Below are 25843 nucleotides of genomic sequence, written 5' to 3'. Positions count from 1 at the left end.
TCCCTCTCACAAATCGTCAATGCAGGTGGGGGGAGGGGGTTGGGTGTTGAGGGGAAACCCATTGTACGTGATGGGTGTGATAGTGGGTGCTTTTCAAACCTGCAGTAAAAGTCGTTCAGGTCATCAGCCAGTCTGGGATTATCATCAGGGTGGGGGGATGGTTTCTTGTAGTTGGTGACCTGTTGCAGACCTTTCCAAACTGATGCAGGATCATTTGAAGCTAAATTATTTTTTAGCTTCTCACTGTAGGATCTTTTGGCTACATTTATTTCCTTAGACAGTTTGTTCCTGGCCTGCTTATACAGATCCCGGTCCCCACTCCTGTAGGCCTCCTCTTTGGCTTGGCGTAGCTTCCTAAGATTAGGAGTGAACCAAGATTCGTAAATCTTCTGACAATCCTCTCAGAGATCAAAGAACTTTGCCTAACAATCCTGCAGCTTAAGAGCAGTTTTGCAGGACCAAGCTTAGGGCAACTGTGAGTGAGGAAAAGAAAAACTCATCTTTTTGTGGAGGTGTGGCTGACCTTGTTGCTGAATATGACACATGCTTTAGAAGACTGTGACTGGATGTTGAAGAAAAACACACACAGACTCGTCAACGTGGTCTTAAAAATGATAGATCTTAAAACTTTACTGTAAAATAAACGCTCCCTCTAACGCTGATCCCACACACACTCGTTATTTTACAGTGAGCTTTTTTCCAACAGGTTGAGCAGGGCGTGTAAAATAAAGTGAGAAATAAACACCTGCACGTATAAATGTTGCCAGGAAGGAGAGGCCACAGTTTTGTCTTTAAAAATGATCAGACAAATGGCAAAAATATATAAAACAATATATTTGATGGAAAATACAACAATCACAACCAAAAAAAAGAGGAAGGAAGATAAGAGAACCAATTCACGAACCTCATCAGTAGTTTTATTTATTCTTATAGGTTAAAATCAAAACATCAAAAACAGACATTTCTACACGTTCTTTTTCTTAAGTCTCACTTTGTTTTTCTTGTTTTTAAACAGATTTCACAGGTGAACACACAATTCTACAAATACACAGATGTAAAGCATATATATGTATGCATATACATACTTAATTTATTTGATCTTTTTTTCCTTTTAACAGTTGATATTGTTATTCCAAAATAAAAGCTTCTCTCTACCCTGAAAGCAACAATACTTTATATCTTATCACATTAACACTCAACAGACCATAGAACTTCTTTCTTCTGTCCATCTATATATACGTATATACCTATATATGTATATGTAGATATACATATAGATAGACATACACATATATATATATATATATATATATATATATATATATATACACATATATGTCTATCTATATATGTGTGTGTGTGTGTAACTAGCATAATGCCCTAAAATAAAGCATTCTTTTCTTCAGACACTTTAATTGTAGATTTACAAATATTTATAGAGATCTAAGTATACTTTATTCTTTAAGAAAGTGGATCGATGCATGTTCATAAATACTCAGGATGTTCATGGTTGCCTCGTCTGTGGATTTGTTGAAATAAAGCAGAAGAGATAGCAGATAAATCATTTACAGCTGGAAGTCTTCTGTGGATTTACTGATTAAAAAAAACGTGACACGTTTGTTGTTTGGGACACTCTATATTGCTAACAAAAGCTTGGTTCTGTTACATGTGCTCATGTAACAGAATTACATGAGAATTATTTCTCACTGTGACGACGACAACAACAACAACAAAAAATTCCATCAGCTCAACTTTAACATTTAAAACTGTGAAAGACAACTGTGGTGCATGTTGGACCTACTGTATGTCATCCTGTGTTTGTTGGAGCTTGCTTGGCAGTCAGCACTAAGGCAACAATCGCGGAGAAGAAACACGTTTTTCAGAGAAACAAGAAAACACAGTTTTCAAATCCACACACTGAAAAAAACAAACACAAACCTGTCAATACACACATAGAAACGCACTCTTGTAAAACAGGTGAAGGGTTTAGTTGCCAGATATGCTTGTTTGTCTATGCTGATATATTCTGCAATACATCACTTGGGATTTTTGTAAGGATAAACTTGTACCAGCTCGAAACTCATATCCTCTAAATGTGTGTCTTGCTCTGTACGTGGGTTTCAGCTAACAAACACTGATCAGTCATTTGCTGACTGAAAAAAGATCTCAGAAGATGAAAGGAATGTGATCACCATGATCGTGACCATTCTTCCATCCTCGATATAATGAGAGTTTCCTAAACTTATCATCTCCTTGTTTTCCATAACCCTTCCCCACAGATGTTTTTGTGCAGCAGGTGTCTTATTGAGATTGTGAACCATCTTGAGCTGCGTCTCAGAAATCAGGAGAGTTGTCCAAGATTTCTGACTTACAAATAGTTTCAAAAGTCATTCAAGTTAAAACTGTCATTGTTTTCAAACAAGCATTTAAGTATTTGTTCCTGATCAGAATTAATATGTGTAGTTTTTTTAAAATTTTTTATTTCATTTGTTGACTGTCAAGACAACAACTTTATACTGGGTCAGAAAACCCATAGTAGTGCATGAAGTTGATCCAGTAGCAACCACAGACTGGGTCTGTTTGACAGAAACAAAATAAATATTATTTCAAATTTGAATTTTTGGGCAACTTCATCACTCCCAAAGTATTTCTGAATCTCCGACACATCAGTAGTCTTGACGCTGGTAGCCTCCAGTGCCATCAAAGGCTCCATCAGTGTTGGGTTGGCCTCCTCCCCCACTTGGGCTCTCCAAGTCTTCTCCGCCAAAAGATGTGTAGGGGGCTCCGGCTGCATCCTGGCTGGGGTCCGTGTACTCCTGGGAGAAGAGGGCTGAGTCGGCTCCCAGCTTGTATCTCTGGAAGGCCAGGAAAGACTGGCCCGCCTTAGAGATGTGGGACAGACGATGGGAGACAGAGATGGACAGAAAAAAAGCCACATAGATGGCAATTGAATGGTGTGAAGGTAGATGATGAAGCAGCAGTGTTAGAGCAGAGAGTTTGGAATAGGAGGAAAAAAGAAAAAGAAGGAAACATCGATTAGTCGGCTGGAAAGCTTGTGAAGCTTATTAGAGAGTTTGAATGAGCCATTAAGACAGTCACAGCGGGTTACTTCGAAAGGCGGGAAGGAGAAGGCTACATTTGTTGTTCAGCTCCATAATGAGAAACGCAACCTCAACACCACCTGAGTCTAAAGTGGAATCATCGTAGTACAATCAAGCAGTGTCAGTGTGCATTACTGAACTTCCGAGGAGCTGCACTGTGAAACAGCAGAAGTCATAGACACCCAATGGCTATGCAAAGTAAGTGTTGTTGCCACTTGAATTAAACCAAACTGTTTAAAACACTTCATCATTACAAAGTGCCTCTCAAAAAGCTTTACAACAACACATCTACCGGCCAAACTTAAAGAGACAGTTAGGAAGGGGGAAGCGTGGCCATGAGAGAGGCAGGGAGAGACTTTCATTTACAAAACCGAAGACGTTCAAGGAAAAGTTTGGCCTCGTCACTTTCTCAAACATCCCCCTTTACTGTCAGTCAGTTCTATTTGGAGCTGTAGCCTCTAGCCAAATAAGCTTGGTTTGTCATAAACACTAATACTAACAATACAAAACGGCTTTGTCTGAGGGCAATGGAATCCACCAAAGCTCCTCATTTAAGAAGTTCTATCCCACTGTGTGTGGGACACTTGTCACTGATAGGTTTGAATGGCCCTCTTCCCCAAATTATTCAACTGTTCCTTCAAGATTTGGACGCAGGTGACTGAAAGCTTTCATGACAAAGGAAACAAACGACAACAACAAAAAAAGCAAAACCATTAATATTTCAGCCAAGACACTCAATGTACAAATGTACAAATATCATTTATGAATATTTTTAACAACTAAAGAAAGAAGGAAAGCACATGAAAGTGTTAAAGACTGGAAGACACTTGTTTAAGGGCTCCAGGTTTGGTGGTGCAGCTACAGCTGGATGGAGTGTGTAACACTGAATAATTACGATACAGCAGCTTAGTCGCCGAGTCGCTGACCTGGTAGAAATACCACAAAACCACAAAGTGGAAGGAAACGATTCACGATGGCTTGATTGCCAAATGCATATTCAAACATTCAATTTGCCTGCTTTTCTTTATTTTCGGCTCCTTCTCTTGTAGGAAGACGTGTGCATGAGTTCTAAGACAGAGCAGACAGCTTTTAAAGCCAGACACAGTGAATTTTGTAAATGAGTTTTTATTCCTAATTTGGAACCATCAACAATAGGAATCCATAGGACACGAAGGTTACCGACAGTCCTGGTGCAACCGTTTTTACGTCGGGTTTGGATTACACTCACTTCACTCACACTCACGTGTTATCAGGTGCCCTTAAACATGTTCAGCAACAAGAGTGTGTGTGTGAGCAGCTGCAGAGGGTTAAGGCAACATGGGGAGAAGACGAAACAGAGTCAGGCAAAAGGTTGATGGGGCTGAGGAGGGAACAGCTTGGTGTATTCCTCTTCAAATGACACGTTCTTTAATTTCTCCATAGAGAAGAGGGTCTGAGCACCCTGTAGGAGAAACAGTCAAATCCTCATGAGTTCACACTGACACAAATATCTAAAAGAAATGAAGAGAAGTCTTTTATATTTCACTTTTATATAGCCTACTGTCTATACTGGTAAGCATGGGAGGAAAGGGAGAAGAGTGCAGGAGCTCAGTCTCCCCAAAGGCCACAGCACCCTAATAAATGTTAAATAAATTGCTCACTTAACGTCGATGCTGTGCCATGTTGAGTTACTCTGTGGACTAATGAGACCTACGGGAGATCCTTACCCAGGTGAAAATGGAGAAGAAGGAGAAGGTGATGGCTGCCCTTGCAGCATCCCCGCCCTCCATCAGAGGGTTGTCTTCTTGCTTGGTCATCTGCCACTGGTTGGCCAGGAAACAGAAACCCACAAACCACATGAAGGACCAGAATGCTGGAAAGATAGAGAGAAAGAAAAGAAATCAGGCAATCAGTGTTTACATACCAACTGAGAAGTAACAGGAACACAGCAGCACTAGGAACTCAGTTTCAGTGTCTCACTTCAAAGCCTTTATGATCAGATTTATCTGTGAAATGAACAGTCAAATTATTTTATGAATATCATCCATTTGCTTCCTTTTCAAACGTTGTGTAGGCAGACTGAAAGGCTGAGGGAGAGGAGGTGAAACGTAGATGTTTCACAAAAGCTTCAAATATACCTTCAACTACAAGGCTTTCAAGGCTCCACATTGTTCCATCCCCATGTTTGCCATCCCTACTTTACAGAAGTAGATTCTACTCTCCAAGATTGTGAAAAAAATGAAAATATGTGAATGGGTTGTCAAATATATTTGGGCAGCTATTACTGTACATGAGTGGCCAAAGTATTAACAGTGTATGGGAATCCCTGAAACCACTTTGAATACATTTCAGTTTTTAGAACATTTTTATGCTTATAGTTACTTCAACCAAGGCAATTCCAGGTAAATAAATTCTGTCTCCATTTCCTATTACTCGTAAACATGTTTTTTTCCTAACGGCCTTAAAGCACACACCCTGCTTTCTTTGTCCTCGGACTGCAGCTGGAGGGAAGCTGGGCATCTGGTCTGTTGTTGTTTAGCCAGTCAGTGGCTGAACGTGCTCTAATTGTGACCAACAGGAGCGAGTCACTCACGTTTGCTGCACATATTCCTTTGCTGAACCTTCCACATATCTTGTCAAGCTATTCAAGCTACCGACTACGGCCACTGAGAACCAAGGAGGTATGTTGTCAGTGCAACTGGATGGAAACGGGGTTTGAACATTTATGCCTACAACAAGAGAACAATGAAACGGCCAGAGTTGAAAAAGTTTGAGAGTGTGATGTCATTTGTTTACCCAAACTAGGCAGGGCATGCATAAGAACAAAGCTCAGTTAGATTAGCAGGAACTCTAGAGTGAGAAGTTAAATTCTACATTATCAGCCTTCAGAAAAAGCAAACAAACAAAAAAAAAAAATCAACTTAGGGACCAAAAGTTGACTCTTATCAAGTGCCACGTGGGAAAATGAGCCATGACATGGCTAGAATTACTGCAGCGACAGATTCAAACTCAGCTCTTTCCAGCTGGTCAACAGAGGCAATCAAAAGAAGAGGAAGATATCAGCAGAGCTGGAAGTGTGGCGGTGAGGGAGGAAATATAGAAAGCTTAATCAGAAACATCCAGGTCCATCAGACTGCCAGCTGCTCTTTGGTTTTACTGACGCACTAACCCTCTCATGTAGTAGTTATGGTGAGAGAAAAAGAGGAAGTCTGTGAAAGATGAGAACAGGAACGGAGAATCACGGCTGTGACAGGAACTACCTCATTAACAGACTCGGTGCTTGACTATCTTGTCACTGTGTTCACTGCAGAGGCAGTGCAGCAGAGAGGAAGAGAGCGACGCTGTCAGACACACCAAAGCACCACATCTTAGAGGCTCGTTAGGGCTACAGCAGTATCTGTATCCTCATTGTCCCTCCCTTAAACACCTCCTCTCCTTTTCTGTGATGATAGCTTGACTACAAATCTATTTTTTTTCCTAAAACTTGTAGAGGTTAACTGTAAACAGCTGGGAAAATCTGCATAGTAAAAAAAAAGGAAATCTGCAAGAAGATTCTCATCAAAAAACAGCCCAAACCCTGGGTGAAAGACTAGAAATGTAAGCATATGTGTGGGAAGCTTTCTTATAACGGGGCCAGCATCTTTCAACAGGGTAATGATTTTGGATTAGGGAGGCAGAATATCGGCTTGTCCTCCTTACCTGCCAAAGATCAACACTGACATGCAGAGGAGATCAAATTTGGCCAAGATTATTCTATCTGAACAATTTTGTAGTCTCACTCTGATCAGTAAGTTGTTCAAAAGCGAGTCTCAAAGCATATCAACTTTAATGGGGTCAGTAAATGCTGAGATTTGTTTCATTGTGGTAATCCAATTGGTGCGCTCGATTGATCATTAAATGTAATTCTGTAACTACAACCGTAATGTCATCAAGCTAGACTGCCATGGTAACACACACATCTTCTGAAATGACTGGTTTCAGCACCCATTCCCCCAAAGTCACAGTAATGTAATAAAAAAAAAACAAAAAAAAAACAGCCTTTATCTTTTTAATGTGGTTGATGCTCACTTGTTTATCATTACACTGCCCAGTTTGTAATTGCATGCAATAGTTCAATGACAGATAAAAGTAAGTCATAAATATCTAAAGAAGAAAAAAAAACGTTTTCGTGCCAGAAATACAAAAGAAAGCAAGATGCTTCAACTAACAATTCACTATTTTGTGTTATAATTGTCAAGAAATGATGCATGAAAGATGCATGCTTGTGTTTACCTGACACCCCGATATCAGCGAGCACAGCCTTCTTGCGGTCTTTGACGCTGCTGATCTGAGGGAAGTAGACATCCAGGGCCAGAAAGGCGACACAGCAGAGGAAGGCCATGGAGCCCATGAAAACACCATAGTTGCAGGCGTTTTGGTTGCGATTGAAGATACAAAACTCCTCCTGTTCCTTTGGGCTGTTGATGTAGCCCTCGTTAGCAATGCAGCCAAAGATCACGATGGAGAAGAGCTGAGGGGGAATAGAGGAGAATATCTTCATAAACACATGTATCGGAGATTCTGTAAGAGCTTAAGATAAAAAAAAAGAAAAAAAAAAAGAGTCCACACCAGTGGCGGATCTAGGATATTTCTGAGTAAGGGGCCATTAAGGGGCCACAGTGTTCATAGAGGGGCCAAGTATTTGTCCAACACCCTTGCACACAATTCCCTGTTTTGGTAAGGTATTGTATATACATTTCACCAGTCACACCATGTTCAAACACTTAATTAAACACGTAATTAAAAAAAAAACTCCTAACCAATTTTACATGCATTTTTACTGTACATTGACAAAATGCTCTCAAACACACACAGCATGTGAGAAAATCCAGCATTTTATTTAATTTTTTAAAACCTTTTTACTTTTTCACAAATACTGTCAGTTCAAAACATCTCTCACAAACATAGACAAAGTTGCATGTGGGTGACTACTGTACATTTCACTCCTCTAAAACAGCATTATTCTTCGTTTTTTGTGACGGGAACTGAACCGGACAAAAGACAGATGAGTGACAGGACAGGGGCACGTCAGGGGGCCAATCAGATTTCAGCTGGGGCCAATGCCCCTGTGGCCCCGCCCCTAGAACCGCCCCTGGTCCACACCATAAACAAAATAAAGTTCACCAGGCACTTGTGTGGAATTCTCATTGTTCTAACATTGCCACCGTCAGGCTTGGCGTAATTTAACAGCTCCTGATAGCGTATTTCTCCGGATCAATGTAGACGGGTTTTTTTTAAAAAACGGGGCTGTGTGCACGGGTTTTTTTTTGAAAACGAAGGTTAGAAAATATGCGTTTTTCAAAATACCCGGGTATGTGTAAACGGCGCCTTAGTGGAGTACAACACAGTTTAAGCAGACTTGAAATGGCACATCCTGACGACACTTTAAATACTTAAAGATTTATAGTGAATCTGAGGTCCACACAAAATAATTTAATGGCTACAGTATCAACTCAAGAAAATATGCAACATAATAACATGTGTAAACCATCACCCTCAGACACATATTATTTGATTAAAGGTAGGGTCGGAGATCCTGGATTTTGAGTCCAGCGAAGCTGCATTTTGAAAATACACAGGTAAAAAGTTCCAACCCTTTTCTTCACTTTCCCCCCGAAGGCACGCCTCTAGAGTACATGAACGCGCACGAAGGTGCACGAGCGCTGTTCTGACAGCAAGCATCGATCGTTGCCGTATTTAGTATTTAGTATTTAGTTTATGCTAACTATACGTTTCATAATGCTAGGTGTTAGCCAAGCTGGCTCTAGTTTAGCTTCCTGCCAAGCTTCTGGACGTGTAATTCGTTCACGGAGCAGGGTACGCGCACAGGGGGAAGGAGGGGGAGGGAGGAGCAGATTGCAGTTTGATAGACGGCATCAGAATCCAATCATTGTGAACGGTCCGTTCACAATGATTGGATACTGTTTTTCCTAGATTGTACGTTCTAGAGGCCACTAAAACATTTCATATTTGTGTCAAAACTTTTAATTAATTGGTTGCAATGGGGGTGTGAAGAGTATTTCAAGCAATATGTAAAAAAATGTTCCAGAAAAAGATCCCCTACCCCGCCTTTAAGTTATCGGCACTTGCTTCATTTCAGCCCAGTGTGCAGTCTTCACTATGTTTCCACTAGTTTTCCACCTCTCAGCTGCTCTTTTTCACCATGTCTGCTTATGTGACTGAGCGGAACAGAAGAAAGATGTGTTCGGTGAAGATGGCAAAACTGGAGCTGCTATGCTATTGTAGGGCAAACTAATTGAGTCTGAAGCTGACAGGAGAAAAGCTATTCCCGAACACTGCCATCTACAGGCCTTACTGTGACATTCTGTCACTCTCCATATGCTCGGAAATAGAAGTATTTGAGTGTTTTTAATGGGTTCATTTCTCTTATTAGGTTCATCCTCGTGCACACAGATGTGTCAGTACAGCTCTTCATCTATCCTTTTTGTTGTCAGTATTGATGAACCTCCTCAAACAAATCTTTTGAAAGAATAGCCTAATGTTTCAGCTGCACCCCAAAACAAAACCAATCAAAAGCACCACTGTCATGCACTGACTGACTTCACCAAAACCTGTGGAGTTTCACAACAAAATGCGTGCTATGACATCTCATTTATTGAGGATTATACCATCATATAAAGAAGCGACTGCTTGACAGTTCAATAAGTTGAAATAAAAACAGCGCTGTTTATTGATGATCATTGTGTCATGTAATGATTCATCTACTAATGGTTTGAGCAATAAAACGATCTCCCTGCGTGTCAAAGAACACATAAATAGAGGATACTTGGTTGATATTAAAAACTGAGACAGCAGAATAATTTGATACTGGAGATGTTCCTTAGAGAGCGTACACAGTGAGATAATGAGGGCACGTTTTTCTTTTCTTAGAAATTCACCAATCCGTACTTCTTCATGTTCCGTATTTGCATATTTTTCCGAGCGTTTCATACAAAGTCATTTACAACCCTAAATAACACCACCTGCTGCAGTGAGATGATATCTTTGGACTGGTAATTAATGAACAAGATGCCACATTAGGCTGAAGCTGTCAGCCCATTAAGTCAAGATCACCCTGCCAGAGAGTTATGTGAATCATCCCTTGTATCCTCTTCAAAAGGATCGCTCAATAAGCCTCTGGGTTTTCTCCTGACATGTGAAATCTTTGCCCATTTCTGTAATTTTTTGATTTAGTGTTGATTTAGTGATCAGATACAATGTCAGTACTGAACTCCGACACTTTCGCTGTTCATGGATTGGATATCTGACTGATATCCTTTGTCAGTGATCCAAATATGGATCCAGAGTCCTTATTCCGATCTTGCTACAGACCATACATTTGTCAGTGTTCAAATACAAATTTAAGCTTATAGCCAAAATCTTACTGCCGAATAAGTTAATCACTAGATATCCATCAATCAGTTACCCAGTAATCTCAGATACATATTTGTCTCCCAGATTTCTCAGAGTTTAGGCCTACAGGTGGAGGCCTGCTCACTACAGAGTGAATAACCTGCAAGCTCAGCACAGCATTCCTTTGGAGATATTTTAGTGTGGAAACGGAGTAAATTCTTCATGTGTGAGGCAAGGATTTTGAACGACCAAGGCTGCGTTGCATGTTACATTATTAACAGTCGAAAAGAGGACCACGCAGCCGACTCGTGCTGATGCCTCTCAGAGGAGCGATGAAATTCAGCCGACAACATGAGGATAAAATAGGTGACAGAAAGGTTTTTCTACTTCATCATACTTGTCGGTCAACCCTTACCTGTTGAGAAACGTGTGTGATTTTGCAGCTTTTTGGAAAACCTTGAAACAAGGTGGCCTTTATTGACCATCCTGGAAATACACAGACTGCTGTGTCAGAACTATACAAGGAGTGCCATTACAGTTAGCAACACTAAGCAACATGAAACGATGATAAAAGATGGATTAAAATATGTCAAATCCATATCAATTGAGTCATTTTTTACCATCCAAAAGAGTAAAATCTTAGTATAACGAAGCGCTACGTACTCAGCTTTGTATCTTTCATGAAAGTTAATATGCACAAATCAGACTGCACTGTGTGGTTTACCACAGCCTCATGTAACCCGACTCAAAACTATTACCATCATGAACCATAACAACAACATTCATGGTTATGTATCGATAGAGACAGACATCTAAATTCAGGTACTGGTATTGGGTTGGAACCAAAAACAAGAAAAAAAAAAAAAAAAGATCTCTCTGTTGAACATACATGAAAATAATTAGTGTGTAATAGGAGGTCTATTGTAACTCACGAGGACATACAGTTAGCTATAGTTTAAAACTTCTCACCGTACATTTACAGTAAATCAATAGGAGCGGTTTCACTGACAAAGCCATGAGAAATAAATGTGTGGGTCTGGACAATATACAAGACAGAAATGATTAGAGTTGTGTCAGTAACATGATAGAAACTTTATTGAAATGTACAACATATGTCCCGTATTATTAAAGACGATAACATGCGACTCAGTTCCTGCAAGTAATAATAATAATAATAATAATAATAATAATAATAATAATAATTAAGACAATTTAAGGCTTTCTGCCTTTAAATGTACAGTTGTGCTTATTTTTGTTAATGTTGAACCTGCTGAAAGTTGTATCCCTTCAGCAGCGGTCAGACAGGCAGTGACTGAGGAAAAGTGGACACAATGAAAGAACAAGGTTATTGTGATAGCATCTAATTCCCCTCTCCTCTGCATCTCTCACCTTCCATCCTTTCTCCCGTCTTTCATTTTCTTCTCTCCCTCTGCCTCCCTTTCCCTCAAAGAGTGGAAACACAAAGTGCTACAAAATGGAGTCAACAAAAGCAGCAGGTTACTAAGATACCATCTAATCCCTGTCTCCTCTCCTCTCCTCTCCTCTGCTCTACAGTACAGCATCACAGAGACACCTTTCTCAAGGCCATAAATATGAGACCACACATACAAACACCCACAGTGTTGGTATCCCACCCTGCAGTGCTATATAGCCGTCTGCTTTGTACTTCAGTTGATATCAGCAGATCACACAACTCCATCCAGCTGACAAACCCTCAGAACAAACCTCCAGGGAGCTTTTACTGTCTGGGTAAGATCGGGATAGTGAGTTCATGTTTGCTGGCAGCCTGTGTGTGGAGTTTGCTCGGGTGATTGATGGAGTCAAAGTGTGTCTGTGTGTGTGTGACTGAGAGAGTAGAAAAGAGATAGAAAGCTAGAAGTGAGCCTTGAGTTCAGAGGTAGTTTACTCAGCTGTTGTGTCTGTCTTTGTGTAGTAAATGACAGCAATCCAACATGAGAGTACTGTGCACAATAGACTGTACTGCCACACCCCTGATTATCAATGCCTGCAAACAGGCTAGGAGGAGACGAGGGTGTCGTCCACGACAAGGATTACAGCCCAGTTTTCCTCTTCAAATCCTTCTCCTTTCAGGACTACTCAATCTAATCCCCTCTCTGATCCATGATTAGGAAAACACCATTTAAATGTCGACACTGGGAAGTCAACATCTGAACTGCCCGAAGAATCTGAACATGAGCTGTTTCAGTACTGATATTACAATGTTCCCATCACACGGCACGACTTGCAATGCAATGTGAGGCAAATTGATATAAACAATTGCTGCGACAACTTTTTTGTTCCAAGACACGACAACAAAACAGATTTAATTTCCCATGGATAATCTACTCAAGAAACCGGTCTGTAATAAAATAATTTAGTCTTAATAAAAGGTTCTTGGATACTCACAGAGTTTTTCTATTTTGTTTATGAAGTTTGCTCCAAGTACAGTGTCGTGTTGGCTGTGTGCACAGTAAAATGGTTTATGGACGAAGAAATACTATGATCATGAATGCACTTTGCTGCTGTTGCAAGAACACAAGGCGATTCGTTTGATTTTTAAATGAGAGCCACCGAGCTCCGCATGACGAGTGCAACATAGAGTCTGAATACAATCCGAAGCAAGAAAAAGTACTAGGACTTGTTGTTATGGTGCATCAACCACTGTAACAATCAACATACTTCAAAATATTAACCATATGGAAGCCGAGAGCAGACATGCCGGCAATAATTGATTTTGATGTCATTATCTCTGAACACTACAATTTGATTATTTTGTTATCTCAAGATAGCAAAGCTTGCCTTTGTGTGATAAGTAAATTTATCTCATTTTCTCGAGGATGAACCTGAAAATGTGTTGTTCCTGTGTCAACACCTGATATCACCGTATCTATGATCTACGACATGAAGTGAAGGCAGACCGGTGAAACTCTGTTTGCTGCACTGAGTTTAGTAAATGTCTGTTCATGAACGCATCTGTGGGCATTAGAGCCGTTTCAGCCAGTAGCTGCCCTTCAAGCGGTCCCACTGTTTGCACTGATGGGAATGCAAACTTTACGAAGCCGAACTAACAAATTACATTAACCTGTTATCTTTAGAAACAAGCCTTGTTATCTTGAGATAACGACAAAAATGTATTCATTATCGTAAAGCGATCTTTGTTATCTCTAGATAATGAGATAGTTAACAAATCAACTGTAGATAATGATATTTAAAAAAAAATGGCCTCTCTCTGCTTCCGTATAATCAAGGAGGACATGAGTAGGTCGCCGCTGCTCTCTCAATTGCTTGGGTAAGCTGCAATAGTGATGTTTAGGAAATCCACAAAAATTCATCCTCCAAGAACTGTCTAGGAATCCATGGACTGTACTTTGCAAATCTTTGCATAACTTTCCATGTGGACTAACCACTGCAGTCTTTTTCCACATGTAAATTGTGTACAAAGACCAGGATTTTCTTTTCTTTTTTTGTGGACACATAGAACAGACAGCAAGTGAACTGTGCTAAAGTATCTGCTATATTTGAAAAATAAACAGAAAAAAAAAGAACTCAAGGAGAAAGTAATTATCGCGTTTTAACTATATTTTCAAAGACTGCTCTACGACAGATAGAATTTTTTTTCTTTTTTTTTTATATTTTCCCCTCAATGCAGAAATTCCACAAACCCTGAAGTAACCATGCCGAGCCAGTAAGTGGCGATAAAGTCAAAATTAATGACGTGCCCAGATAAGAATATTCTGAGTAGGTCTATTAAACCCTTTTTAATAGGGCAAGTGACTGTTTTTGATCACTTGTTATATGCCTATAAAGTGCCCAATAAAGTTAGGGTTAAGCTGATTTTCCATTGGCAAAAACTTCCGAACCAAAACAGTCGTTTGTGTGATGGTGAAACCGAAAGAAAAAAGAAAAAAAAGCTATTGTTTTGTGCGGACAGACGATGACGTGGAGCTGTTGCTCAAAGTGATGTGACAGGTGATAAAAGTCCAGATATATATATGGGCACCATTGCTATTGATTACAGAGCATGCTCATAACCGAAAGAGGACTGAGATTCCCAAAACCTTTGTTTATCATAAAACCTCTGAGGTTTCTTTTTTTTAAATCTCAACTTTGAAAGAGGTTTTTCAAGAAAAATCTTGAGGTTTTTTTGGACTAAAAACACAGAAGAAAAAGTTTGTTTTGCAACCTATCTGTGTTCGTGTGGACAGAGCCTTAATTCTTCCAATGCCAGAGACATTGTGAGAATAAAAAACTCCATTGTGTTTTACTGTAACTGGAGGGATGTTTCTTTATGACTTGCCTTTCATTGTGATAAACATCTAATGTGCTATATCCCTGCACCCCACTGTAATATAGCAGCATAAGTACCTAACCCTAACCCTGTAAGTTTGCACAAACATTAGTTTAGCATTATGGTACAAACAGACCACCACTCAAGATTGAAGCTAAAGCTCTTGCCATCTCTCATTGAGGTTCTTTTTAGCACTACATCCTGAAAACATCTGCACAACTTCCTAACATTTAAACTCTTTGATATCATGAAAAACTGTTGAAACAATGTTCAAAATCTTTAGCAACCGCCTTACACTTTGTAAAGACATCTCCACCACAGTCTTTTTTCATCCAGTATCACAATCGTCTATTGGTTCATTTGCATCATGTGATCAATACAAAATAAAGTGTCACAAGCTAAATGATATGGAGGACCCAAATGTGGGAACAGCAATCCAGAGGCACCAGATGAATAATGAAGAATTTTACTGAAAGATAACGCAGCTGACCCAGAAACACCAAGAGACAAAATAATAAAACAACTCGACAGGGAGCAAAAGAAACAGAGCAGAGAAGCACTAGATTCCAGCAAGGCAGTAACAAGGATCTGGCAAGAACTGAGATAAACCAAGGGGAATATATACTGCGGGGACTAATGAGGAAGTGACTGCGGATGTGAGTAATTGACGAGGTGACAGGTGTGGCAGTGGAGCTAAAGACGAGAACAGGATGGAACTAAGGAAACTATGGAATAATGACCAGAATCAAATCACAAGAACAAAAGCAAACCGAGAACATAGAACCAAAAGAACAACGGAGTAAACCATGACAACACTAGAAAAACAGAACACAAAACTCCAGATCATGACAAAAAAGCACTAGTCCGTTATACTGTGAATGTTTTGGGAGGTTTTTTTTGTCCTTTGTTTGGTTGGTTGTTATTTGAGGAACTAATTTAGAACCGTCACTCTTATTTGTGTTTTCTCATTTCAAGATATGAATGGATTTTCTTGTTGATTTGGTATTAAAATGATCCTATAAAATGAGTTCATATACATTTATTTACTCAGGTCAGGAGTCACACCCTGCATCACACACCAGACATCAGAGCACCTAAAAAAAGATAACTCTTTAAAAAAACAAAAAAACAAAAAAAAAAAACTCTAGGTTCCTCGAGCAATGTGTGTGTCGCTATGTTAGCTCAATAATAGAGAGAATGTCCCTTATATTGTGAATTTTCATAATTGTAAAAGCAAAGTAATCTTTGAGTGAGATAAATCAGATTAATCAGCAATTACAAAAGTGACCCAATCGCATCTGCTTTCCAGCATCCAGCGTGAAGAGTGGAGACACAATGTGGCATTTGGAGTCAGTGCCTTGATGGTACACTGGAACAGATCATCAGTGAGCATGTACAACCTTTGTTTCCCTCGTCCTTCCTGCGTCCACTCCTGGAACTCTGACCCAACAAACGCACTCCTCTCTCCCATCATGGGACAGATTGAGGAGGATAGAAACGTCTAAATCCCCTCCTTCATCTACCTGCAGCCTTTTTTTATTATCATTATTAAGCAGAAGCATGAGGAAGAACTGGAGGTAGAAATGGAGGTAGAAATGGAGGGACTGCAGAGGAAATTGTTCAGGGGAGAGGGGATATGGAGGCGGTGCTATTTTTAGACTGGCTGCATCATAGCTCCCTCTCTCCCACTCATCTTCTGCCATCTCCACTCGTTACTGGCCTTGCCTTTGCCCACAAGCATTCTTGAGAAGAATGAACGCACTCCGACACGCGCTCTCGCCACCATATAGCTAAAATGCATGTGCAGTGCCTACTGCTTTACAGCTTAGATTCAGGTCAGAGTACACAGTCACAAACACCCCCTCCACCTGCCCTTTGTGGTCCGGCACTCACATGATGTCATACGGATTTCAGAACACTCAGGATAGTTATGTAATAAATACATATACAGTGTACTACGTACACAAGAGTGTTTATTTCATTCAGCTACTTTAACATCTTCCTCTTTAAAATAACTAAACTTTCTTTTCTTTTTCATCACAATCAACATACATATGTTCCATTTGACGGGGTGCAAAGCTGTACAAAATGTGGTGTATAAACACTTATATAAAGATTGATGCAATGTTAGAAACCATGAAAATAGATTCTTACATTCATGTGAAAAAGCACATACAACCATACACCATTATTCTGTTTTAAACAGTTTTTCTATGACTTTTATGAACCACCAAGGAGGTTTCCATTATAAACATTATCCTTAATGTCTTAAGACAGATGTGGAGAATTAAAAGCTCACCTGGAATCATTTAATGCTAAAGTGAATCTTGGGTGATCCAAAATATTTCAAATACAGGCTCAATCAATGATTGTTGAAGGAAGCTCACCATAAGTGACATCATGACACATGTTTTTGAGTCATATTGGCTACCTTTCATTTTCTGCCTAAAGGTTAGCCAGAAGCTTTAAAAATGAGATGCCCCACAACAACATTCTACATCCACAGTTGAGTTTCTGATCAGGCATCTTTAATGTGTCACTGTCTTCTGTTTGCTGTTCATGAAGGATTACTGTCCTAAACATATTTAACTAATGACAACAGCAGACCACTCCCTATTGTGAACTGCTTGTTGTCCAGAAAATTTCAATCTCCAAATATAACTAGACTAGGGAGCATGTCCATGTTCACCCCTACCTGTTTGTGATCAGGATGCCGAAGGGAGTTATGAAAAGGGAGTTACTATTTCTGTAATAAGGACAATAGGACCTGCAGGGCCACCAGTTTTTGGTGTTGCGACGCACTTAGGTTTTTTTTTATGCTCCCCTGAGAAACTCCACTGGGAAATAATCACACCACCAGAGACTCCTTTTCTTTTTGTGCCTCCAATTTCCAAACTCTCTCTTTCTCAGCCTGCTCCAGAGACACAAACACCAAACCCACAAATAGGGATTGGTTTTGGCACGACCTCATTTGCAGAGACTGAAAACATACATCGTCCTCAGGGTTACAATTGTATTTGCTATCACATGGCACAAGGCAGATTGAATTACTGATCTTTTTCTGTAGCTGCCAGCAGAAATCCAGTTGGATTTGTGATGGCTGGAGCCGGGGCCCACACGCGCAGGAACTGCACAGCATTTAGCAATTATTTCGTCGAAATGTTCTTTCAGGATGTGTGCTTAAGCATATATATATATATATATATATATATATATGCAACAGATTAAATGTGGTTAACTCTCTGTAACGGTGAAACATTCTTCGCTATGGTTACAGCCACAAAAAGTAGAGCATGTCTGTGTGTGTGTTTAGAAGGAGCTTTCCCCACCCCTCCGATCTGTAGACAGATCACAAGGCTTCTGGAGGTGATGAAAGCGGGCTCTGTGAAGGATACCACGTGGGTCTCCGATCTTGTGACCACCTGAGGGTCGCTCACAAATTACACATTAGGTATACTGATTGCCAGAATTGTGCGAATAAGAGTTTACACGCATGATTGTGAAACTGCGGGCAGGCATGCGTGAATGCATGCGTTTCCTGAAGAATCTCCCTTTTTATAATGTTGCTCTCTGTTCCTTTGCCCTTTTTAAACACCCCAAAACAGTATTTATCTTCTTTTTGTCTTGCTACATCTTTACATGAAGAATTCTGGAAATTCCTGTCTAAAATATTGATTGTTACATGCAGCACTCAAACACCCATATCAGCTGCTCCCTAAGTCTAAATCATATCAGTGCACTCCTACTGGTTGTGAATGATTTAAAGCTGCTGCTGGGCCTGCTGAAAGGCCTTTCAGATTCAAAGCAAAGGCAAGACTATTGAGCCAGGCCTCGTATCACTCTGGTATTCAGACACGCCAACAAATCCTGTATTCGAACCTGGCAGATGCACATACACGTTACACACGTAACATTAAAATTAAGTTTAGAAATGTACATTTTAAAGTCATGGCCAAGAATTTCTTTGGGTTGTAAGATATAGACTGTTTACATTCTGACTCAGGAGGAAAAAGGCTTAGGTTATAGCACTTGGGATATGCCAGCCCACATGGGGAATTTGGCAAATTAGCTGCAGCTTTCTGCAATATTCTCATGAGAATATCCACATCGGACCATGGAACATGTGATTGAAGTCTGAAGGCTTACATTTATTAATTAAATGGAAAAGATATCATAAAATAAAGGGGGGCATGATTAGAAATAAAGCACAAACAATTTCGCTAGCAACGTCTGTTCCACAGTTTTGATTTCTGTTCGGGGTCCTTTTAATATGTCGGAACACCAATCTGTGTCTCCACATTTCACCTGTGCAGCTGATACTTTGAGAACAACTGAATCTTCGTCTCGGGCAACGTAAAACGTTCCTCCAGAAAGCCTTTTCCTTTTTTCTACAAGGGTTTTTCTGAATATTTTCACCATTTCATATTGATGCTGGACAAAAAGACTGATTCTAACCAGCATTATGACACATTCATGCGGATTCAGAAGACAAAGCTGGCAGACAAGCTGGAGTCATATCAAACATAAGAAAATCAGGGATTGTGTGTAATTTATTTTTGCTCTGCTGTCAGAGCAGGGTAATAAAATGACACAACAACGAACACTGTGACTAATCTAAAAAAAAAAAAAAAAAAAAAATGTTGTGAAAGAAGACGTGAGTAAGCAGTGAGTTATCTTGTGAAAGATGCCTCCTCTGGATGGGTGTGATGGTCTGTGGCGCTCATTGAATGCTGCAGAGCATTGCCCTGGGCTGGGGATACCTGCTGTCACCATGGCAGCAGCTGCTCATGTAATGAGAGCTAGAGTGAGAGAGACAGACGGCCTTGTTAAAGTACTACTCAAGGAGAGCCACTGCAGAAGCGAGTGTGCACAGGGAGACATACATAATCACAGATCCAGGCCACAGCAGCACTCATAACAACACATCTACCTCCTACTCGACAAAGTCACTCATTTGCACACACTCTGCTCTTGACAGAACGTCCTTCCCATTTTCCCTTTTTGTGTGGCTCGTGACTTGATCCGGTCACAAATTAATTCAAAGGGTAGTTGTTCAAATGTAGATTGGGCCAAAACTACAGGCCATTCTCTTCAGGTTTGACAAACCGGCTTTGTGACCATTTGTGCTTGCACACAGCTCACTGAGCAACAGATGCAAACACATGTCTATATTACCAGTAGGCTCATAAAGCATCATATTAGACATCTATTAAACTAATTTAAAGTAATGCATTGTTGATGGTGATGGGTGAAATGAAAATGTTTCCATTTGCTGATATGATTGAAATCAGCTGAAGGTTTGAAAGTCCCCTTAAAAAGACCAGTAACATTCCTTAACTTTGCTACTAGACTGTGACGCAATCACTTACCAATGCAAACTATTATTCAATGCATCTCTTCTTCATCCATTTCTATACAGTATGTTGGGTAATCAGTCAATCAATAAGTCACAGTGAGAATTACTGTGATCAAAGCTTCCATAAGATGAAAATGACACATCATCTGTGAGCAAATCCTCCCATTTCCTTGTTTAACTCATTGAGTAAATCTGTCTTTAAGTGCTGTGAGTTGCCTGTTGTGTCCGTGTGACCCAAAAACTTCCTGATCCACTGATAACAACTGCACTGTACACCGTTTGTTCGTGAACTACTGAGCTACATTGACATTGCTTTGGGTGTGGCATTACCACTCAGCTCTAAATGCACCAGTCCAGCAATCATCAAGAAAGAACTGCAAGTAATCTCTGCAACACCATCATGAAGTATACCCTTCTCAGTCCTTTGACCTTAAGTGTGCACTTTGATGACTTCACACAAATAAAGAGTGTGTTCAGGACTAGGAAACTGGAAATTGGTAAGAAAGTGAAAACTGAAAATGTTCACTGAAGTCAAGGCAGTTAAAGCGATACTAGTCATTATCACTCCTGCAAACAGCATTCGGAGAGGAACAGTCGATGCTGAAAAACAGCTGCACTGGCATTTATATGAGATATTTAAACAAGTTATCTATCACAAGCATAAAAGGCCAGTCAGTTTGACAACAGATTTAAATTAGTTTTTTTTTTTTAGCAGTCTGTCAGTTGCAAGCACAAAACTGCAGTCAACTAAACTTTTCCACAAGACTTTAACAAAAGGTCAAACAAAGCAGGCATGATCACATGCCTGTTTTGTTTAAAATAAAACTTAACATAAAATGATAAAAATCAGTGAGATTCAATAAAAAAAGACAACTTCTAACTCTAATGCAGTATGAAGACCAACCAGAGGGCAGTTTACCGTGCTGTTGACAGTAACCAGTAAAATTCCAGATTTAGAAACAGAACTCTGTCTGCAGCACCAATTTTGCTCTGAGTCCTGTGTCAGAGATAAAATCTGCAGACATTATGTCCACACATGACTACTGAAAGCAAATAAAGGCATTTATACAGTACAAATATGTGACTTAGGTTTTATAAATAACTTTCAAAGTGTGTCTGAATTCTGACACTTCGGCACGAACAACCTGTGGGGGGTGTCGGGTCTGTGCTCCTGCTTAACATGCAACTGTCAGAATGTGCTGCACTGCAGTGCGCACTTTTGTGTTGGCCAATGACAAAAATCTCCTAACCACTGAAATGCTAATCAAAGCTAAATTTCAATTGCCATCCACGTTTGTCATGTAGCAACAGCTCAGTTAAAAAGCATGTAACCGAAGAGTAGACCATTTAAATCTCCATCCACTAAAAGTTGCACTTTGGGATATCTGACTTATCTTGGACGTTTGACCGTTCCTTTAGCCTATAGAATGATGCGTGTTCGGTTTAACATCAGAGACTCAACAGCTCTGCTACTGAAAGTGGAAAGTTTGTCTGAGCTAATCTAACATTTCAGAATAAGGTGTGAACCACTGTGCAGGATTCGTGGCAGCTCAACTCTTCAGGAAGCTAGGCCTCGTCCAATAAGCGCCTCACACAAGTGTGATGTGTGGAAAGGTCCTCCTGTAACATAAACGCAGCATTTGATGAATGCATGGGGAATCCTATCACCACTATATAATGTTAACAAAGCTCGACTTTGCAGAGACAGTGAACAAATGTTTGCTTTTGCCTTATTAAGCTTTCAAAGAAAACCACACACACACACTTACGGTCCATACACAGGCACACAGCACATATCACTTCCTTTTTAGCCTTTGAGTGGAAAACTTTGATCTGCATTTTCATCTTGCAGGCTGAAAGAAATGCTGCTCAGGGCATGTTGAAAACAAAAACACGACCAAGCGCAAAGCTTAATCAAACAGCCCATTTGCGTGTATAATGATTTGTTGCCTGGGCGATAACCTAAATCCTTGCGCGGAAGCAGGATTTAAGGAACTCAGCTCAAAGCAAAAGAGGGGAATGTTCCACGTCTCAAAAGAAATGCTCTTTTAAACACAGATCAAAGTAGAACCAGTCAGAGGATGTCATCTCTACTTTTTAGGTCAGGCGGACTCGGTTTCGTTTAACACTAGAACCGCCAACATTTAAACGCTCCCTGGAACCGTCAGAGGGAGTCCTTTTGAACCCCTGCCAAAGCAGCATTAACGATAACAAAGATGACATTTACAGAGATAGTATTTTTCTCCTTTTTATCAATTCTGTAAATTATAAGTACGGTAGACTAAGACTAGATTCAGCAACTTGGGACAATTGGTAAACAATATGATTACTTCAGCCTCATATTTCTGATTGAAAATGTCAAATACTTAAAAGCTTGGGTGCATTCAGTGCCGTTGTTGGGCTGGGGACATACTCACTGTGCAACTGTACACAGAGCTCAGGAATGAACGAACATCGGGTGATTCTGTGAACAGTGCAGCTCCAGTAGAGTACCCACGTCTTCTTTATTGCGATATCCAAATAGTTTGTAGAAAACTAGCCACAACACAGTTGCCTTGCTGTGGCTCAAAGGCTGATTGCAAAATTGTTATATTGTTTTCTATGGGGGTAAAATTGACCCTCTCCTCGGATCAAGGTAGAGATGGCCGGCATTCTCTTATTTGGTATCACAGACATAATTCTCGAGGGGGCCATTTTAGGAAAAGTCATGATATAGTGGGTTTATATTACGAGTGATACAGCAACTTGAAAAGGGGGTTAAGATGGCCCCTTTAAGGATGGTATGTTAATTCAATAGATGATTTCCCTTATCCTAATTTCTTCATTTAAACCCCTCCATCTGTCGCGTTGTTCACTGTTCTTCTCCACCATCCATCATCACATACATGCAGGGCTGACTCCCTGAGGCTAAATCATACTCAAACTAATTATCACCTCCACAGTCCGCCCTCACATGTCAGAAGAAGCGGGACATACAGAACCCAGGACTACCATTCATAAACTGCTTGACATCCTCCATCCACAAATGTTTTAAGTGCAGATAGTTTCCTCCCCCACACACACACCTGCTGAGTATTAACACCATCACACAAAACATCCCAACTCAGCTTCTGGCTGTTACTATGGAGACATGTTGTTGCTCTGGAGACACCTTGATGACGAGTCATGAATACACTTTATACCTTTTTATAAGTCTGATGTGGAATAAAACATTCAATCAAACCCTTAAAGTTAAAAAAAAAAAATCATTATTATTCCATCAACTCATCCATTTTCTATACCCACTTTATCCAACTCAGAGCTGTGAGCATAGGGCCAGAGCCGGGGTACAGCCAGGCTTAGTCCACCAGCCAATCCCAGACCATAATCATTAGTACAGAAATAAGACGTCAATTCGAAAGAAATAAACAACAGTTTTTATGATCATTTATTTATCAAACATAATTAACTAATATTTGCTGATTTAGCCTTTTTTCAAATTTGGACTATTTGTCTGCATGACAAAAAAAATCTGGACATGTCATCTTGAACTTTATCACCTGTATGTGAAAACACTTTTCCACTGTATTTTTATAGCTACAGTCATTGATTTCAAACACTTTTTCAGACTAATAAACTAATTAAACCGAACTAATTCAACATAATTATGATTGCAGCTGAAAATAAGTCTTCATTACAGTAATTACGTCACCATTACTTGGATCAGTACTGAGGTTGTGATGACTTGACATGATCCCTCATTCACTTGGAAAAAAAAAATAAAACCCTGTATCTATTTAGTTTTTCCAAGAAGCTGGAATGATTTCACCTTTCCATGGTCTTTGATCAGCTGATCGAGAGATGTCACAGCGTGGCAGGAAGTGAGTTTGGACTTTTAAGAAGTGGCAAACACAGAGCTGCTCTGCTGTTACTGTGTGACAAATCGCAAAACAACATGTGGCAGAATAACTTCTGCAGCTCACTTAAGTTGTTATGGTGATGATTGGAAGCTAAACTTGTCTATATTAAGTCGTTTTAAGCTTTCAAATGCAGATTTTAAAAGTCACAGCTGTCTCGTTTACAACTGAATCCATTGCTTTTATCATAGGCTATTTTACGCTGACTTTGGGAACGAAAGATGCAAGTTCCATGTTCTGTCTTGCTAAAAGACATTTTTTAAAAAACTAAGTGACAAACAAGATGCTTCACCGATAAGTACAATAACTGTTTTTCAGCGTACTTTTTTTCAACCTAAATACCTCATCTCATGACTGAGAAATCACATCTGATAATTTCATGGTCCGCTGAATAACCACATGACTTGCCCTCACATGTTATCCAGGGCTAAGGGGGTTAACATGCAGCAAACGTTCACACTTCTTTCGCAAAGTTTTGAATCCCATTTCATGCATTATGCAAAAGTTCAATTTACTCTCAGTCACATGAAGCTCTAGTCACAAAGGACAGAAATAGGACCATGTCTATCAATCCTTGAAGGCCAAACAAAACTCATCTATAACTAAAAGACATTGATCTAAAATCCATCAACTGTTCTTTTTTCCCCCTCAAAATACACATCAGCATAAAGGCATGACTGGAAGATCTTTCCACAACAAACTGGTATCCTCTTTCTATCGAGCGTCATCTACAAACTGGGACTGAAATGACTCCTTTGAGTTTTAAAGACTTTGGAGACTTGTTGCCATCTGTTTAATATGCCTCTCAAAAGTTCCCCAACTCTTGCTATCCCTGGTCTTTAGTCTGACCTCAGTGGACTGAAGAGTAGGCACTTCCTAAGAAAAAAAAAAGATTCGTTATCAAATCTTAAAAGTGTGCCTTCTCGTTCTCACTGTGTTCATTATGATTTGGTGAATAAAATACACAGCAATTCAGCACCATCAACAAGCCTATGGTATCATTACAATACAGTAGGGGATCATTTAAAACACTGATAATGAAGACAAATTACACTAGATACTAGAAACTATTTGATTATGTCTCACTGCTGTCTCAATAGAATCGTTTATTGTCTATCTAGTTATGACGCTCCTTTTAGATTTACCAATAAAAAAAAAAATGGTGGTTAAGTGAAGCCTCGACTATACGATACAGGCCTACACAAGTAAACTAATTGTTTCTGATTGGAAATCACTGACCCTCAATGCAGCCACATCAAACAAACGTTGTTGTTTTTTATTATTATTTCTGCCCTCTTATGTAGCGGCGGCTTACCCAAGACACTATGCGGAGAACGGTCTGAGGCTGCCGGAAGAAGGTGACAGGGTCGAAGGCTCCTCCGGCTTTACCGGCTCCGTATGCCTGCATTCCCTCCATTGTCCTGCTGCTCTGTGGACAGCCGCCTCTTAGTTCCCCCTCTCCTTCCCCACGGCTGGTTCAAAAACGCAAGGGTGTGTGGAGCACCGTGCAACCGACACAGAAAATCCCCGTTTGTGCTCCTGCCAGTGCTCTCGCCAGTTGTCTCGGCACTGAAGGATGTCCTGCCCTAGTCTTCTTGCATTGAATTTAACCTCTAAATTCCCTGATATCTCTTCAGTTTTTGGACAGAGAAAGCTGGATGCCTGTGTTTTGGTGATGCTTTTTCTCCCTGTCAGCGCAGCAGTGGCCGGTGGCGACCACGTGAACGCGCCCCCGATGTCACGCCTCGGACTGAGATCACTGCATCGCAACTATGGAAGCTTACCCCCTTAAAACAAACCAAACAAATAATATAAAAAAAAAAAAAAAAAA

General features: G+C 40.1%; 1 protein-coding gene across 2 annotated transcripts; it reads right to left on the bottom strand.

The window, feature by feature from the left end:
• Nucleotides 1–895: 895 nt before the first annotated feature.
• Nucleotides 896–25818, bottom strand: syngr1b (synaptogyrin 1b). Of its 2 annotated transcripts, none has more exons than XM_075463974.1 (4): nt 25328–25811; nt 7353–7590; nt 4808–4953; nt 896–2882 (listed from the first exon to the last, which is right to left on the bottom strand). In XM_075463974.1, the coding sequence occupies exons 1-4, from the start codon at nt 25427–25429 to the stop codon at nt 2667–2669; spliced, it is 702 nt and encodes a 233-aa protein (XP_075320089.1). In that variant the 5' UTR covers nt 25430–25811; the 3' UTR covers nt 896–2666. The 2 variants fall into 2 exon arrangements, with proteins under 2 accessions (XP_075320089.1, XP_075320090.1); XM_075463975.1 differs by lacking the exon at nt 896–2882 and adding an exon at nt 2890–4542 and having other exon boundaries at nt 25328–25818.
• Nucleotides 25819–25843: the final 25 nt, after the last annotated feature.

This window comes from Odontesthes bonariensis, chromosome 4 (genome assembly GCF_027942865.1).
Source record: "Odontesthes bonariensis isolate fOdoBon6 chromosome 4, fOdoBon6.hap1, whole genome shotgun sequence".
Classification (NCBI taxonomy): domain Eukaryota; kingdom Metazoa; phylum Chordata; class Actinopteri; order Atheriniformes; family Atherinopsidae; genus Odontesthes; species Odontesthes bonariensis.
This window is presented reverse-complemented; position numbering and strand designations above follow the sequence as displayed.

Bases quoted from the DNA above. Each gene is read 5' to 3' on its own strand.
- syngr1b (XM_075463974.1), bottom strand. From the start codon at position 25,429: ATGGAGGGAATGCAGGCATACGGAGCCGGTAAAGCCGGAGGAGCCTTC. The intron at 4,954-7,352 runs GTAAACACAAGC...CTATCTTTCCAG, and splicing joins CGCTGATATCGGGGTGTCAG to CATTCTGGTCCTTCATGTGG. The intron at 2,883-4,807 runs GTAAGGATCTCC...CACATCTCTAAG, and splicing joins TCTTCTCCATTTTCACCTGG to GCGGGCCAGTCTTTCCTGGC.